Source organism: Notolabrus celidotus, chromosome 7, assembly GCF_009762535.1.
Source record: "Notolabrus celidotus isolate fNotCel1 chromosome 7, fNotCel1.pri, whole genome shotgun sequence".
NCBI lineage: Eukaryota > Metazoa > Chordata > Actinopteri > Labriformes > Labridae > Notolabrus > Notolabrus celidotus.
Window position 1 is genome coordinate 38,688,629 of NC_048278.1, and position 17,068 is coordinate 38,705,696.

General features: G+C 41.1%; 2 protein-coding genes across 2 annotated transcripts in view; one reads left to right on the forward strand and one right to left on the reverse strand.

The window, feature by feature from the left end:
* The first annotated feature begins 253 nt into the window (after window positions 1-253).
* Window positions 254-5,656, forward strand: LOC117815901 (ewing's tumor-associated antigen 1 homolog). The gene is made up of 6 exons (XM_034687918.1): window positions 254-596; window positions 1,799-1,930; window positions 2,033-2,100; window positions 2,177-2,283; window positions 3,697-5,021; window positions 5,162-5,656. Exons 1-6 carry the CDS (start codon window positions 431-433, stop codon window positions 5,266-5,268), a joined length of 1,905 nt encoding a protein of 634 aa, XP_034543809.1. The 5' UTR covers window positions 254-430; the 3' UTR covers window positions 5,269-5,656.
* Window positions 5,657-11,177: 5,521 nt separating this feature from the next.
* The window catches only part of LOC117815347 (calcineurin subunit B type 1-like), a 43,524-nt gene continuing 37,633 nt past the window's right edge, over window positions 11,178-17,068 (reverse strand). The window contains exon 6 of the mRNA XM_034687001.1: window positions 11,178-16,114. Within this exon, the coding sequence (XP_034542892.1) occupies window positions 16,067-16,114 (48 nt within the window). The 3' untranslated portion in view covers window positions 11,178-16,066. The remainder of the gene's footprint in view (window positions 16,115-17,068) is intronic.

Genomic DNA, 17,068 nt, shown 5'->3' on the forward strand with positions numbered 1-17,068 from the left:
AATGGGTATGTAATATGACCGTGAGTTGTAGTTAGAATAATAATAATAATAATAATAATAATAATAATAATAATAATAATTACAGTTTAAGAAAAGACTACAATGTTGTATTGCTTTAAATTATGTAGGTAAGACTCATGATCATGTTTATTGGTAAATAAGAAAGACAAACACTGTTTTTAAATAACATAATGATTAAAATCTGACATTATTGTCTTCGTGAATCACCGCATCCGTAATATCCGAGCTTCTGTGGTGCTCCTGAACGCACCGCCCAGAGGAACCCTGGGAAATCAAAGATGGCGGGACGTTCAAACTCTGAGCTGACAGGCGGATTTAATAACTCTGTGATTTATAAATATTAAACTGAGCTCAGAGTTTAAACTCGGAGGGTCTCTACGGGAACATTAACCGGTATTTAAGCGACGGGATGAACCGCGGGAACCACGACCCTCCTTCCGGTCTGACGTCACAGGCGGCGGCAACACCGAAACCCAACCGGCTGAGGAGAAGTTACCGACAGACCCAGAGGACCCAGACCCAGAGGACCCAGACCCCGGGGGAGACCACCGAGCCTCCCAGGACCCAGCAGTCCGGTGAGTCCAGGTCTCTAAGTCTGACTCAGGGACCCTGCTGGGACCGGGACGAGCCCTGAAACATCTGCACCAAACTACCCTGAAAATATCTGAAATTTAATGATTTCTTACATTTTCTGACAAAAACAACAACATAAAATATTAAATAATGTATGTTGAAAAATCCACAGAGTCCATGCTTTAATTCGGCTCACATTGAATTAATCACTAATGTTGTTTAGTTTCTTGAATTGTCTCCTGAAGTCTCCTGTACGGTGGCCCTGAAGGACAAAACAGATCTACAGAAGATGAAACACTTTTAGAAAGTTGGAGACAAATTTACATTTAAGAAAACAAATTTACAAAATAAAAAAAACCCTTTAACAAAATAAAAAAACAGTTTTACAAAATAAAAAAAAACCTTTACAAAATAAAAAAACACTTTTACAAAAAAAACTTTTTACAAAATAAAGAAAAACCTTTACAAAATAAGAAAAACACCTTTACAAAATTTAAAAACACGCTTTTACAAAATAAAACAACACTTAAACAAAATTAAAAAAAAACTTTTTACAAAATAACAAAACACCTTTACAAAATAAAAAAACACTTTTACAAAAAAAACCTTTACAAAATAAAAAAAAACACTTTTACCAAAAAAAAAAAAAAAACACTTGCAAAATAAAAAAACTTTTACAAGCGGTGAGACAATTTTAAAAACGCCGGAACACTTTTACCATTTCTGAAACAAATTAACATTTATTATTAATGAATAAAGGGAGTGTACCGTGGTGACGGGAACAGGCCTAGACAGCGTCTCGTCCGCATAGCGAAAGACAACGCTCCACCAAACTCCATTCAAATTTCTTACAATTTTATGATTTCTTGTGGATTTACAAAAATTGCTACATCAAAAAATTTAAAAATATGTTCCTTAAAATCTTAAAATTTCAGCCTAAAATTCGGCATATATTAAATTCACCATCCATTTTTGTGTATTGTAAGGTTAAGCCAAACTGCTTTCAAATATCTCACATTTTTATGATTCCTTTGGATCTTTGAAAAAAAAAAAGAAAAAAGTAAAAACATAAATAAATGAATTCTTTATTATCTTAAATTTTCACTCTTCATTTAAACAGACTTTAATATATTTCTTTGACGTGTTTTTCAGCGGTCAGTGTTTCAGGTTGTGAATTTATTTCTGATTCTGAATCTGTTTCTAGAATTTAAGACCCCCACCAGGATCCCGAGGTCCAGAGCAGGCGGAGGTTTCAGCGGGGAGTCTCCACAGAACGACTCCGACTTCCAGCAGGACATCATCTGGGACGCCACCTCCCCGTCTCCAAACAGACCCGGTAACGTTCAGACCCCCGGCTCTCTGCTTGGATCAGTCTCTGCTGAAGGTTTGGGGGTTTTTGGAGTCTTGGTGGAACCAAACGAGTTGTTTTTGTCTTCAGGTAAAAGAGGAAAGAAGCCCGCTGGGATCGTGAACATCTCTGAGATCGTCAGCCGGATCGCCCCGAAGGTCAGTGACAGGTTTTCCCCCCTGGATCATCAGATCCTGTTTTACCTCCGCTGACTCTGGTGTTGTGTTTGTGAAGCATGGCAGACCCAAGGTGGCAGAGCCGGTCTTACAGCAGTGGATCGGAGACACCATTCCCTGTACGCCGGACGGTCAAGTTCCCAAACCCAAGAAGAAATCCCCGAGGTGAGTTCAGAGACTGAAGAACTGGAAGCAGACCAAATCAGTTTTATAACTTATGAATGTGATCATTTCAGATTTATCATCACAGCAGAGTTTATTCATCCAAACCCTGGATTTATCAACCTTTAAAAGTTAACCTACAAGACTTTAAGTCTCTGAGGATGTGAGTCTGTGGTCTGCTCCAACTCAACCTTCTGATTTTAAAAGCACGGCCCTGGTGAGCCGTCATGGCTCGGTTCATTGAGGATCTGAGACTCTTTATTTTACACACAGTGAAAACAAATGAAGGGCTTTAAAGAGTCCATGAACGTAAACAAATCAACATAAACATGATAAACAGAAGAGGATCAGGACCACAGGAAAACACGTTTGGGAGGAAAGGGCCAATCTCAGAATTCTGACTTTGATCTCAGATTCTGACTTTGATCTCCAAATTCCGACTTTGATCTCAGAATTCTGACTTTGATCTCTTAGTTCTGACTTTGATCTCTTAATTCTGACTTTGATCTCAGAGTCTGACTTTGATCTCTTAGTTCTGACTTTGATCTCAGAATTCTGACTTTGATCTCAGATTCTGACTTTGATCTCTTAATTCTGACTTTGATCTCAGAATTCTGACTTTGATCTCAGAATTCTGACTTTGATCTCTTAGTTCTGACTTTGATCTCAGAATTCTGACTTTGATCTCAGAATTCTGACTTTGATCTCTTAATTCTGACTTTGATCTCTTAATTCTGACTTTGATCTCAGAATTCTGACTTTGATCTCTTAATTCTGACTTACTTTGATCTCAGAATTCTGACTTTGATCTCAGAATTCTGACTTTGATCTCTTAATTCTGACTTTGATCTCAGAATTCTGACTTTGATCTCAGAATTCTCACTTTGATCTCTTAATTCCGACTTTGATCTCTTAGTTCTGACTTTGATCTCAGAATTCTGACTTTGATCTCAGATTCTGACTTTGATCTCAGAATTCTGACTTTGATCTCTTAATTCTGACTTTGATCTCTTAATTCTGACTTACTTTGATCTCAGAAATCTGACTTTGATCTCTTAATTCTGACTTTGATCTCTTAATTCTGACTTTGATCTCAGAATTCTGACTTTGATCTCTTAATTCCGACTTTGATCTCTTAATTTTGACTTTGATCTCTTAATTGTTACTTTGATCTCAGAATTCTGACTTTGATCTCTTAATTCCGACTTTGATCTCTTAATTTTGACTTTAATCTCAGAATTCTATAAATTTAGATTATTTTTATTAAAAAAAAGTCAGATCTCAAAAAAACACATTATTGTTGGCCTGACCTCCATTTATTTCAGACTTCTCCTCCACACTGACATGAGGTGAAATAAAGAGTAAGTGTGTGTGTGCGTGTGTGTGTGTGTGTGTGTGTGTGTGTGTGTGTCACAGACCGAACGGCGTGGACGACTTGCTGAAGCTGGCCCAACAGTTTGACTTGAACATGTTCCGTCGGGACGAGGAGGAGGTGGAGGAGCAGCAGCAGCAGAGTCTGGAGCTGCTGTCGGAGGACATCTTGGATTTTGAGAGCGGGGATCAAAGCGACTTCCTGCCGCCGCTTCAACCCGCTGTGAACGCCGCGGGGGAGACGGTCAGACACGACCAGCCGGATCTACAGATGGACGACGATCTGGACTTCCTGTTTGACGGCCCGACGCAGCCTGTGAGCGGGAACTTCAGTCAGGTGTCACAAGTCAAACTTCCTCTCAGTGCGTCCGCCGCAGAGGCTTCTGGGAAGGCGTCCGCGTCCTCGCACGCCGCCGCTGCTCCGATGACGAACGCTAAAGCTGCTCCTGCTAACGATGCGTTCGAGGACGACTGGGAAAACGACGATTTGCTGAATGACTCGTTGGTTTTAGAGATGACACAGAATCCTCTGCTGGCTGCTCCAAAGCACTGCTCCACCCAGAAACCCCCCCCTGAAAAACCAGACCAGAACCCCCGGAGTGCCCCCGTCAGCTTTGGATCCAAGAAGGTGGGAAAGGAACACGTGAGGCAGAGAGAGACCTTCAGACTGGACTCTAATCCTCGTTTCTCTGCCTCAAGAAGCCAGACAGACTCCTGGACTGACTCTAAGGTGGGTCACAGTTTAAGAACAGCAGGTACAGACCCCCAGCAGGCCCCACCTGGTGCTTCAGGAAGACCAGGATCTCAGTACAGCTGGCAGAAATCCAACACAGGGAAGTCAGATCCTCAGAGACCAGGATCAGATCAGAGGACTTCAGCAGCACAAAGCTTCCCACAGAGACCTGCAGGGGTCTCATCCCACAGCGAGGCGGACACACTTTCAGACCTGCTGGATGAGGACCTGAACTCCTTCTTCTCGTCCGACCCGGTCTGGGACGACCCGGCCGACGACGACCTGCTGTGTGAGATGTGCGAGGACGTGGAGAACCAGATCCAGAGCGCCCACAACGTTTCCATCAAACAGACTCCTCCCACGTGGACTCAGAGGGCGGCTCTGCAGCCCGCCATCCGGACCTGGGACAACCAGACCCAACAGCCGGCCAATCAGAAACCTTTTCCTAACCGGACTCCTCCCTCTGCAGCCGGGGGGTCTTATTCCATGAAAACAGACTCTTTCAGAAACACACAAACCAGGAACACTTCAGGGTCCACGAGCAGCAGGGTCCAGACTGCCCCGCTAGGGAACCTGCAGAAGGACCAGTTCACCTTTAAGAAGCCCAACAGCTCGGTTTCTACAGGGACCAGGACAGGTAGGAACACGTTAACCCTCCTTTAGCTTCACCTGAAGACGCTCTCTGAACGTCTCAGAAGGAAGTCCTCTAAGTCCTGACACCCCATGTGGTCCTAAACCTCTGTCCCTCTGCCCCCTTTGTCTTGTGTTTCTCTGCAGACCCGGGTAAATGTTCAGCCGCAGAGATCGAGCTGAAGAAGAAGCAGGCGATGGAGAGACGACGACAGAGACTACAAGTCGCCCAGAACCTCCGAGCTCCGACCTGACGGAGGAGTCCACGTTCAGAAACTACGGACCTGAAAGGAGAAGGACTTCCTGACCCCCCTGTGAGGACGCCTTTAGGACAGGGATGTGAAGTATTTACGTGTTCCTGTGATCCTGTGATCGTTTGTTACATGATGATACGTTTCAGAGGAACGACTGAGAATCGTTTTACTTTAAAAGAAACTACAGACGACTAAGTGACCGCAAATCAAGCTGGACTAGTTCTTCCCCCTGTGTGCAGGATTTATGCTAAGCTAGGCTAACCCCATCCCCTAAATGACGGACTGTCCCTTTAAGAGACTGAATCTCTGAGAACTGATCTGAGTCGTTCTCGTGCACTTTAACGTGTTTCTACGTGTTTTATCAATAAAGTTTTTACTGTTGACGTCATCATGGAAGAGGTCTGCTTCTTCTTCTCATCATTACAGGTTAGACTGACATGAAAACCTGACTCTAAACAGAGCCGGTCTAGACCAGACTCTATGTTCTATTATTAACAAAGACCCAACATCAAGACCGGATCAGATCCAGTCCCATCTTCCAGACAGGACTCAGTCTGATCTCATCTTAATCCACCATGAGCAGAGCACTTTGCAGCATTTAGCAAGTTACAGTGGCAAGGACAAACTTCCTTTAACAGGCAGAAACCTCCAGCAGGACCAGACTCATGTTAGACACACATCTGCTGAGACCGTGTTGGAGAGAGGGATAGAGGGAGATGAAGAGAGAGAGAGATGATAGTGGGGAGACGGATAGTAGTAGTTGTAGCAGCTGGAGTCTGGACCACGTCCACAGCAGCAGAGATCCAGAGGAACCTACGAGACAAGGGAGCTCAGGGACTCCAGAAAGGTCTAAGAAAAGAGAGAAGAGAGGGAGACCAGAAGAAAGAAAAAGAGGAGAAGAAATGGGGAAGGAAAGGATAGAAGGAAAGGACGGGATGGGAAAAGGAGACAAAGAACAAAGAGAGAATGAAAGAAAGAAAGAAGGGATGAAAGAAAGAAAGAAGGGATGAAAGAAAGAAAGAAGGAATGAAAGAAAGAAAGAAGGGATGAAAGAAAGAAAGAAGGGATGAATGAAAGAAAGAAGGGATGAAAGAAGGAAAGAAGGGATGAAAGAAAGAAAGAAGGAATGAAAGAAAGAAAGAAGGGATGAAAGAAAGAAAGAAGGAATAAAAGAAAGAAAGAAGGGATGAAAGGAGGAAAGAAAGAAGGGATGAAAGAAGGAAGGAATGAAAAAGAAAGAGATGAAAGAAAGAAAGAAGGGATGAAAGAAAGAAACAAGAATTGAAAGAAAGAAAGAAAGAAAGAAGAGATGAAAGAAAGAAAGAAGGGATGAAAGAAAGAAGGAAGGAAAGAAAGAGAGAAAGAAAGAAGGGATGAAAGAAAGAAGGAATGAAAGAAAGAAAGAAGGGATGAAAGAAAGAAGGGATGAAAGAAAGAAAGAAGGAATGAAAGAAAGAAAGAAAGAATAAAAGAAAAACATGATGAATAACAGACAAAACAGAGTATATGTTCAAGGTTTCTTTATGTGTGTGTGTGTGTGTGTGTGTGTGTGTGTGTGTGTGTGTACGTGTGTGTGTGTGTGTGTGTGTGTGTGTGTGTGTGTGTGACCTGCAGGGTTCAGTTTCCCCCCCTCATGCTTACAACAACACGCCCAGGAGTGTTTACAGCGGATCCTGTTCCCCGCTGAAGCCCCCCCCCCCCCCCCCCCCCCCCCCCCCCCCCACAGGTGAAATGAAGTTACCTGAGAGTCACGCTGAACTCTCTGTGACCCCGCCTCCTTCTGCTTCATTAATTATTCTCCAGCCAATCAGAGCAGAGTGACAGGTGAGACATCCACCCTGACCCAGAGAGGGACAGGTTTCACGTCACGGTGAACATAAAGTAGGTCAGTGAGGTAAAACAAGAGCTGGGCACAGGAAGTCCAACACAAGACCGTCTCTGACCGCGTTTGGATTGGATTCCTTTTCCTTCATAACACCGTTTGAAAACGAGTCTGACGGAACTTTGTGAAAATGTTTCCAGGTTGGAACAGTTTCACTCCTTCCTGTCGCTCAGAGAGTCAGAGACACACTCAGACGCCGGTGTGAAAATAAACCAGGAGTCTAAATCACAAACAGATGAGCCGCCGTCCAGCAGGGTCAGAGAACCAATGAGACTTTTAATCCATGGTGACGGCGAGAACTGTCCGCCCTCCTCTAGCCTGGACTGAGAGTACACGATGGACGTCACGCAGACATGTGACCGCGTCCTTCGGGACTCGGACCGTTTGAGGCCTTCAGTTTAATCTTTAGGATGTCGCCATCTTGGTTCTGAGAGCCAGAAGTGACCATATTTGGACAAAGGGGTGTGGCTTTGGGGGAGTGAAAAGCGTAGTTACTGAAACTGTACAACACGTGCCAGAGGCTAACTCATTAGCTATGTCAATTAGCCAGATAGCGGCTAATTAATGCTAACATAAATAATGTTAGAGTGACTGAGAGGGAGGCTGTTTGATACGGTGGCCCTGAAGGTCAACTGAACAAACTTTTCATTTCTGAGAGAATTTAACTGATTATTAAAAACATTTCATCACACGTGAAAAATAATTCACAGAGCGCTAAAATATTTCATGGGACACAAAAAAATCCTCAAAACACCAAAAATATTTTAACAAATGTTAAAACATTTCATCAAACAAGGAGACTGTTAAAAAATTTGGTTTATGTCAAATCAATGCAAAAATATTTAACAAAAAGGAAGCTATTCTCACTTCTTAAAAATATTTTCTGTTTTGTAAAACATTTTTTCTTTTCTTTATATTTTTTCGTGAATGTTTTGGGAAGTATTTTTGCATTTTCTATGTTCTTGATTTTTTAAAAACATTTCTGAAATTTTTTCCATTCATAAAATGTTTGTGAAATGTTTTTGCATTTACTTAATATTTTGCATTTACTAAATATTTTTGCATTTACTAATTATTTTGCATTTACTAAATATTTCTGCATTCACTAAATATTTTGCATTTACTAAATATTTTGCATTTACTGAATATTTTTGCATTAACTAAATATTTTGCATTTACTAAATATTTTTGCATTAACTAAATATTTTTGCATTTACTAAATATTTTTGCATTTACTTAATATTTTGCATTTACTAAATATTTTTGCATTACTAAATATTTTTGCATTTACTTAATATTTTTGCATTAACTAAATATTTTTGCATTTACTAAATATTTTTGCATTACTAAATATTTTTGCATTAACTAAATATTTTTGCATTTACTAAATATTTTTGCATTTACTAAATATTTTCGCATTTACTACATATTTTGCATTTACTAAATATTTTGCATTAACTAAATCTTTTTGCATTAACTAAATCTTTTTGCATTAACTAAATATTTTTGCATTTACTAAATATTTTTGCATTTACTACATATTTTGCATTTACTAAATATTTTGCATTAACTAAATCTTTTTGCATTAACTAAATCTTTTTGCATTTACTAAATATTTTGCATTCACTAAATATTTTTGCATTACTAAATATTTTGCATTTACTAAATATTTTTGCATTTACTAAATATTTTGCATTTACTAAATATTTTGCATTTACTTAATATTTTGCATTAACTAAATCTTTTTGCATTAACTAAATCTTTTTGCATTAACTAAATCTTTTTGCATTTACTAAATATTTTTGCATTTACTAAATATTTTGCATTTACTAAATATTTTGCATTTACTAAATTTTTTGCATTTACTAAATTTTTTGCATTTACTAAATATTTTGCATTTACTAAATTTTTTGCATTTACTAAATTTTTTGCATGAACTAAATATTTTTGCATTTACTAAATATTTTTGCATTTACTTAATATTTTTGCATTTACTAAACATTTTTGCATTTACTTAATATTTTTGCATTTACTTAATATTTTTGAGTTCCATGAAATGCTTCTCTAATGAAGATAAAGGGATGCTGACTCTCAGTACCTCTGGCTCTGCAGGGTCTCCCTCTGTGGCCTCACAGTGCCACCTGCTGGTGGAGGCAGAGCAGTGCAGCCTCAGTGTGAGCCTGTGAGGAAGTTGATCAGTTTTATCCTCCATCATCAGGGAGATACGACGTTTTCAAACCACGTCCTTGTTTTCGCACATTTTGGGCTCTAACTGATTGAAAGGCAGGAATGTTTTCTTTCTTTTAAAGAACTTTTGAGGCTCAAGCCCCGCCTCTTTACCTCACACTAGCTCAGCAGAAGTTAGGTTGAGTTCAACATTTCCAATATGGCTGCCACCGCCGATCAGCTTCAGGAACAGATGGGTGACATCACGGAGACCACGTCCATTATTCATACAGTCTATGATTCTGACTCTTCCATCGTGATGCGCTCGAGTGTTGATTAACTCTACAACACACTGTTATTTTATTCTCCTATCTCCATCCATCTTCTTCTGCTTATCTGGGTCTGGGTCTTGGGGGCAGCAGCCTCAGCAGGGAAGCCCAGACACTCCTCTTCTGGGAGGGTACTGAGGCGTTCCCAGGCCAGCTGAGAGACATAATCTCTCCAGCGTGTCCTGGGTCTTCCCTGTGTCCTCCTCCCAGACGGACACGCCCGAAACACCTCCCCAGGGAGACACCTAGGAGGCATCCTGACCAGATCCCCGACCCACCTCATCTGGCTCCTCTGGATCCTGAGGAGCAGCGGCTCTACTTTGAGTCTGAGCTCCTGACCCTCTCTCTAAGGCCGAGCCCAGACACCCTACCTCTCGTTCTTTCGGTCACAACCCACAGCTGGTGACCTCAGGTGAGGGTTGGAACATAGATTGACCGGTAAATTGAGAGCTTCACCTTCTGGGTCAGCTCTCTCTCTTCACCACAACAGACCGGTACAGTGTCCACATCACTACACTTTGTATTTCTATCTTATCTTATTTCTTCTATTAATATTTGACTTCCTTACATCCTGTTTCTAAGAGCTCTGTCATGGCTGAAGTTAAAGATGACATATCATGCAAAATTGACTTTTTAATGGTTCTTTACCTGAAATCTGTGTCCCTGTCTACAAACCCCCTGAAAAGTCAAAGACTCCATTCTGCCCCTGTTCTGATTTCTCCACCTTTCTGTAAATGTGTGCTGAAACCAGCCGTTTCAGTTTTCAGTGTTTTTCATACGTCACAACGCCATCCGGTCTGTAACAGGAAGTCAGAGCTCGGAGCTTGTTCAGCCCATAGACTGTATAAAATACAACTCAACCCCTCCTCCGTTTTTCATTCCCTGCACACATGTGTGCTAACAAGGAGCTTAGGAGGGAGGCATGCTAGTTGTAGGCTGTCTTAATAAACACAAAGGTCGCTTTGACTCCCCACGTCTGCAGATTTGAAGATCTAGTGGATGATTTTTATTTGTCATGGATAAGTGCTAGCGCTAGTTAGCATAGCCACATAGCTACATGTTCGTAGCTGTGTACCAAGACACACGTCGACATGCTGACAAATAAAACAACAAGAAACACTAAATCTGTGACCAATGGTTCAGAAAGGTCCTGCTGCAGGCGCCTCTCCGTCAGGATCAGATTCTGGATCAGATTCAGAGGGTTGAAGTAACGCGGGTCTGTGAGCAGCCGTGTATATTCAGCCAACATGTAAACATTAGATCAACGTGCTGGAGAGCCGAGGCCACACCCACTTCCTGAGGGGGCGTGGTCAGAGAGAAAACAGACTGTTCTGAGGAGGACTGAAGAAGAGGGTTTTACAGGCAGACCAGAATCTGATTTCAAAGTGTTTTTTTGAGCATAAACTTTAAAGACATGTTTTGGGGACCTCTTAGACCAATATATGTTGATGAAAAAAGCGTGATATGTCACCTTTAAATAAAGTCTTTCTGACTGTGAACCTTGGTGAACTGTGAACAGAAAGACGACAGCGTTTGTAACAACTTTCAAACAGTTTATTTCTCATTTTTCTGTGTATGAAGTTTCAGTGATGCAGCAGAGATGAAAACAGGAGTAAAAATCTAAGACTGAGTCCAACAAAAGAAAAACAAAAACAAACGTCCCTTTAAACCAACAGAAGACTTTGCAGCTCCGCCCTGAAATCAAAACCAGCAGGAAGCTCGGACAGAAACAGAAGAACTACGGAGCGTGTGGCAGAGAGAGTACAGTGTTTCAGAGGAGTAATAATTCATGTTTAACGTATTTTATTGGCAACATCCACGTGCTTGAAATGTTCATGTTTTTATTATTTATCATCATTATTAACATGTAAACAACACGGCCTCACCGGATTCAAATGAAATGAGCCAAAACTTCTGAAATGCAACAAAAAGAAAGAAAGAAACACGAGAATATGTTCAGATTACTGATCCTCACCATGAAACACGTCTAATAATAGAACATTATATCTGATAATAACACAACCCTGACACCAGTTCACATCTTTAAAATATGAAACTATTACAGCTAAAGAAACAACTCTGTTTAAGGGATATTGAAAGTAGCTAGTTCATGATCTCTAACTATTAAACATGCATATTTTAGAGTATAAAAATGTCTACCTCACAGAAAATGATCTCGTCAGTGCAAGTGCTCACCAGTAATACTACCACATACTCTTCTTGCATGCACAGGATAGATTCGTTTTTGCATCTGCAAGACGTTTCGCTCATTTCCTTAAATGCTGAGACCAGCCTGGTAAACTCCAGCTTTGAAAAAAGAGCTTTAAGAAAAGCTGATCTACATGCAAACAGCGACAGGCAGAAGAAAACAAAGAGATCAGATCACACGTCATGCAAACACGTCACAAGTCGTCCGTTTCAGGTAGAAAAGTCTTTGCGGCGCGGCAGACGCCCCGCCCCCCCGCCCCGCCCCCTCAGGGTCCAGTAGAAAGATGTGAAAGTCAAAAAGCAAGAGGAGAGCTGCAAACACACGGATCGCCACAGAACACAACGCGTTCTGTTTACAGTCTCTGCCGTTCCTCCGATGAAGAAGCTTGTTTCCGATCTTTTTTTTTTAACGATATCTTACAGGAGTAAAAACGCGCGCAGCCTATCCCAACTAAAAACGGAAATGAGTCTGAGCAGGCCGAGGAGCGTTTCTGCATGTTGTTCAACGATCAGGCGCTCAGACCAACGAGTGAAGACAAGGTAGCTTTAAACACAATCTGCAATCCTCTGATACGACATGGAGCACGAACAGCTGATTAACTCCTCCTCCTCCTCCTGATGGACACCATCTATCAGCGTTCTGTTTCAGCTGGGGAGCGTCGGTCTTTCTGTCCGCTCAGTCTCAGCTTCACAGTATCTAGTGAGTCGAATTGGAATCTGTTTGACTCCAGCGCTATGAAGCCAAAATAAACGTTTCAATTTGACCGTGGTTTAATTATAAAAGACAGTTTCTGATTAACTGCATCGCCATCTATCTTCAGAGGGTCCCAGTTTCACTGTATCTAGGAAGACGAATTGGAATCTGTCAGACTACAGCGCTATGAACCCAGACAGCAGATTTCACCGTGGTTTAATTACAACGAACGAACGAATTCTCTTTCCCTGTATCGTGATCGATCGACGCAGAGTCTCAGTTTCACTGTATTTAGGAAGTCACGATGAAGTCAGATGAAATCTGTTTGACTACAGCGCTATGAAGACAAATGAAATGTTTAAATTTCACTGTGGTTTAATGACAATAAACAGATTCTGTTTCAATGTATCGCCATCTATCGACGCAGAGTCTCAGCTTCACTGTATCTAGCAAGTCAAATTGGAATCTGTCTGACTCCAGTGCTGAGGCAAAATCAAACGTTTAAATTTGACTGTGGTTTAATGACGATCAACAGGTTGAGTTTTGCTGTATCTCCATCTGTGGACAGAGTCTCAGTTCCACTGTATCTATGAAGTCATGATAAAGTCAGCCTAAATCTGACTACAGTGCTATGAAGACAAAGTAAAGATTGAATTTTATCCTGGTTTGGTTACAACAAAAATATTAAGTTTCACTCTATCCCCATCTATCGACGCAGAGTCTCAGTTTCACTGTATCTGGGAAGTCGAATTGGAATCTGTCTGACTCCAGCGCTGAGGCAAAATCAAACGTTTAAATTTCACTGTGGTTTAATGACGATCAACAGGTTGAGTTTTGCTGTATCGCCATCTATCGACGCAGAGTCTCAGCTTCACTGTATCTAGCAAGTAACGCTAAAGTCAGCTGAAATCTGACTACAGTGCTATGAAGACAAAGTAAAGATTGAATTTTATCCTGGTTTAGTTACAACAAAAATATTAAGTTTCACTCTATCCCCATCTATCGACGCAGAGTCTCAGTTTCACTGTATTTGGTAAGACCCGCTAAAGTCAGCTGAAATCTGTTTGACTCCAGCGCTATGAGGCAAAATTAAACGTTTCAATTTGGCTGTGATTTAATTATAAAAGACAGTTTCTGTTCAACCGCATCGCCATCTATCTTTGAAGGGTCCCAGTTTCACTGTATCTAGGAAGTCATGATAAAGTCAGCTGAAATCTGACTACAGTGCTGAGGCCAAATCAAACGTTTAAATGTGACTGTGGTTTAATGACAATAAACAGACTTTGATTCAACGTATCGCCATCTATTGACGCAGAGTCTCAGCTTCACTGTATCTAGGAAGTCATGATAAAGTCAGCCTAAATCTGACTCCAGCACTATGAAGCCAAAATCAAACGTTTAAAGGTGACTGTGGTTTAATGACAATAAACAGATTCTGTTTCAACGTATCGCCATCTATCGACGCAGAGTCTCAGCTTCACTGTATCTAGCAAGTAACGCTAAAGTCAGCCTAAATCTGACTACAGTGCTATGAAGACAAAGTAAAGATTGAATTTTATCCTGGTTTAGTTACAACAAAAATATTAAGTTTCACTCTATCCCCATCTATCGCTGCAGAGTCTCAGTTTCACTGTATCTAGGAAGTGGAATTGGAATCTGTCCGACTCCAGCGCTGAGGCAAAACCAAACGTTTAAATTTGACTGTGGTTTAATGACGATCAACAGGTTGAGTTTCGCTGTATCTCCATCTGTGGACAGAGTCTCAGTTTCACTGTATCTAGGAAGTCATGATAAAGTCAGCTGAAATCTAACTGACTACAGAACAACCAACCCATAGTTAGCAGATTTTACCGTTGTTTGATTACAATAAACAAATTCTCTTTCACTCTATCTCCATCTATCAATGCAGAGTCTCAGTTTCACTGTATTTGGTAAGACCCGCTAAAGTCAACTGAAATCTGTCTGAGTCCTGCGTTATGAGGCAAAATTAAACGTTTAAATTTGACTTGTTTAATGACGATCAACAGGTTGAGTTTCGCTGTATCTCCATCTGTCCACAGAGTCTCAGTTTCACTGTATCTAGGAAGTCATCTGCCTGACTGCAGCGCTTTCATCCCCATATGAGCAGATTTGACTGTTCATGAAAACAAACAGGGACTGAGGATTCTTCAGGTCTGTTAGTAAGATGAGAGGAACATTAGTAGGGTTTGATTTGATCTCAGAAGATCTCCAACGATCAATCAGTTGATGAATCTGCTGAACATCTTCAGAGGACGATGTTAAACATTGGTTTCCTGCTGTTCATGTGAGGTGTTCTGCTCTTCTTTGTCCTTTCAGACACTGAACGACGAGTCTGGAGGATTTGGATTTTGGATTTAAATTACTGAAAGGATGTGACACGTTTTGCACGATTGTGTTGCTCTTTTCATTTTGCCTTCACTTTTGGTCTGAGGGAACCGTTAGCGTGTTTCCTGATTTCATTCCCTCCTTTTGAATTCAGATCAGTCGGTGTGTGCAGAGCGAGAACTCTGACATCTCTTTACCAAACGGAGAGTTTCCTGCGTTTGGTGGAATTTGTCAGCTCCAAAGATTTCACGGATTCAGCTTTCAACGCCGTGTCAGAGAGTTCTTACCAGTTTCTAAACAACGTTCACGTCAACATCTAAGTGTTTAATACAAATCAAACTTGCTGCTTAATAAACACAAAAGCGCCTAAACAAAGGAAAAGGATTCCCCCCCCATCTGTTCATCTAAGTCAAAGTCTGTCGTTTAAAAACATGCAGTGCACATCTGCCCGTTTGTTTCTGGCATCGCCAAACGTGACGGTAAAATGAAGCTGATGTTCAAGTGTAAATAATGCAACACTCCAGTAAGATAAATGCATTCAATAATACGGTTACATCTCTAAAATAAAGACACAGATTTCACCTGTAAGTCAACTGCATGTCAATAAATGTGGTGTTGGCACTTCATGCTCTGTTTCTGAAATCAAGTAAAACATCACGGCGAAACACACTCGTCCACTAAAGTTTACTTTAAGATATCTTCCTCTGATTCTCCAAACAAAAACTATGACACCAAAATAAATATAAAAAACCCACATACCTTGAAAAACCAGTAAAACATACAGAACACACACACACACACACACACGCACGCACACACACACACGCACGCCTCAGAGACACGCACACGCACACTCCAGCTTTCCTCCACCAGACTGAAACCGCCGCTCTGCGTTAAAAAGCCGTCCGTCCGCTGTTAAAGTGCGACGTCGAGTCACTGAGAGTTCCTGTTCGGTAATACTTGGTGAGAGTTTGGCTTCAGAGAGGGGGGAGAGGGGGGAGGAGGGAGTGGGGGAGGAGGAGGAGGAGGAGGGGTGAGGAGGGGTGAGGAGGGGTGAGGAGGGGGGGGAGGTTTTTCACAGAGAAAATACTTCTGTTGAAAACAAACAGAGTGGTAAAGCTGGACGACGTCTTCAAGCAGAACTTCAGTAAACGCAGCGAGAACAGGAGGTTGTCAGACGTCCACCACCATCTTTTTGTGAATGTCTAATCCACCCACCACCTGCAGGGAGAAAACAGGAAGCAGGGATTAAAGCAAAAAAATATTCATTTGACTCTCCCCATCTTCATTTAACCAAACCCATCTCCATTTAACCAAACCATCTCCATTTAACCAAACCCATCTCTATTTAACCAAACCCATCTTCATTTAACCAAACCATCTCCATTTAACCAAACCTATCTCCATTTAACCAAACCCATCTTCATTTAACCAAACCCATCTTCATTTAACCAAACCCATCTCCATTTAACCAAACCATCTTCATTTAACCAAACTCATCTTCATTTAACCAAACCCATCTCTATTTAACCAAACCCATCTCTATTTAACCAAACCATCTCTATTTAACCAAACCCATCTCTATTTAACCAAACCCATCTCTATTTAACCAAACCATCTTCATTTAACCAAACCCATCTTCATTTAACCAAACCCATCTCTATTTAACCAAACCCATCTCCATTTAACCAAACCCATCTCCATTTAACCAAACCATCTTCATTTAACCAAACCATCTCCATTTAACCAAACCCATCTCCATTTAACCAAACCCATCTCTATTTAACCAAACCATCTTCATTTAACCAAACCCATCTCCATTTAACCAAACCCATCTTCATTTAACCAAACCCATCTCTATTTAACCAAACCATCTTCATTTAACCAAACCCATCTCCATTTAACCAAACCCATCTTCATTTAACCAAACCCATCTCCATTTAACCAAACCCATCTCCATTTAACCAAACCCATCTCTATTTAACCAAACCATCTTCATTTAACCAAACCCATCTCCATTTAACCAAACCCATCTCCATTTAACCAAACCCATCTCCATTTAACCAAACCCATCTCTATTTAACCAAACCATCTCCATTTAACCAAACCCATCTCCATTTAACCAAACCCATCTCTATTTAACCAAACCCATCTCTATTTAACCAAACCATCTTC

Coding starts and splice junctions, on each gene's coding strand:
- LOC117815901 (XM_034687918.1), top strand. CDS start 431: ATGAACCGCGGGAACCACGACCCTCCTTCCGGTCTGACGTCACAGGCG. Junction 597..1,798: donor TCCCAGGACCCAGCAGTCCG/GTGAGTCCAGGT, acceptor ATCTGTTTCTAG/AATTTAAGACCCCCACCAGG. Junction 2,101..2,176: donor TCAGCCGGATCGCCCCGAAG/GTCAGTGACAGG, acceptor GTGTTTGTGAAG/CATGGCAGACCCAAGGTGGC.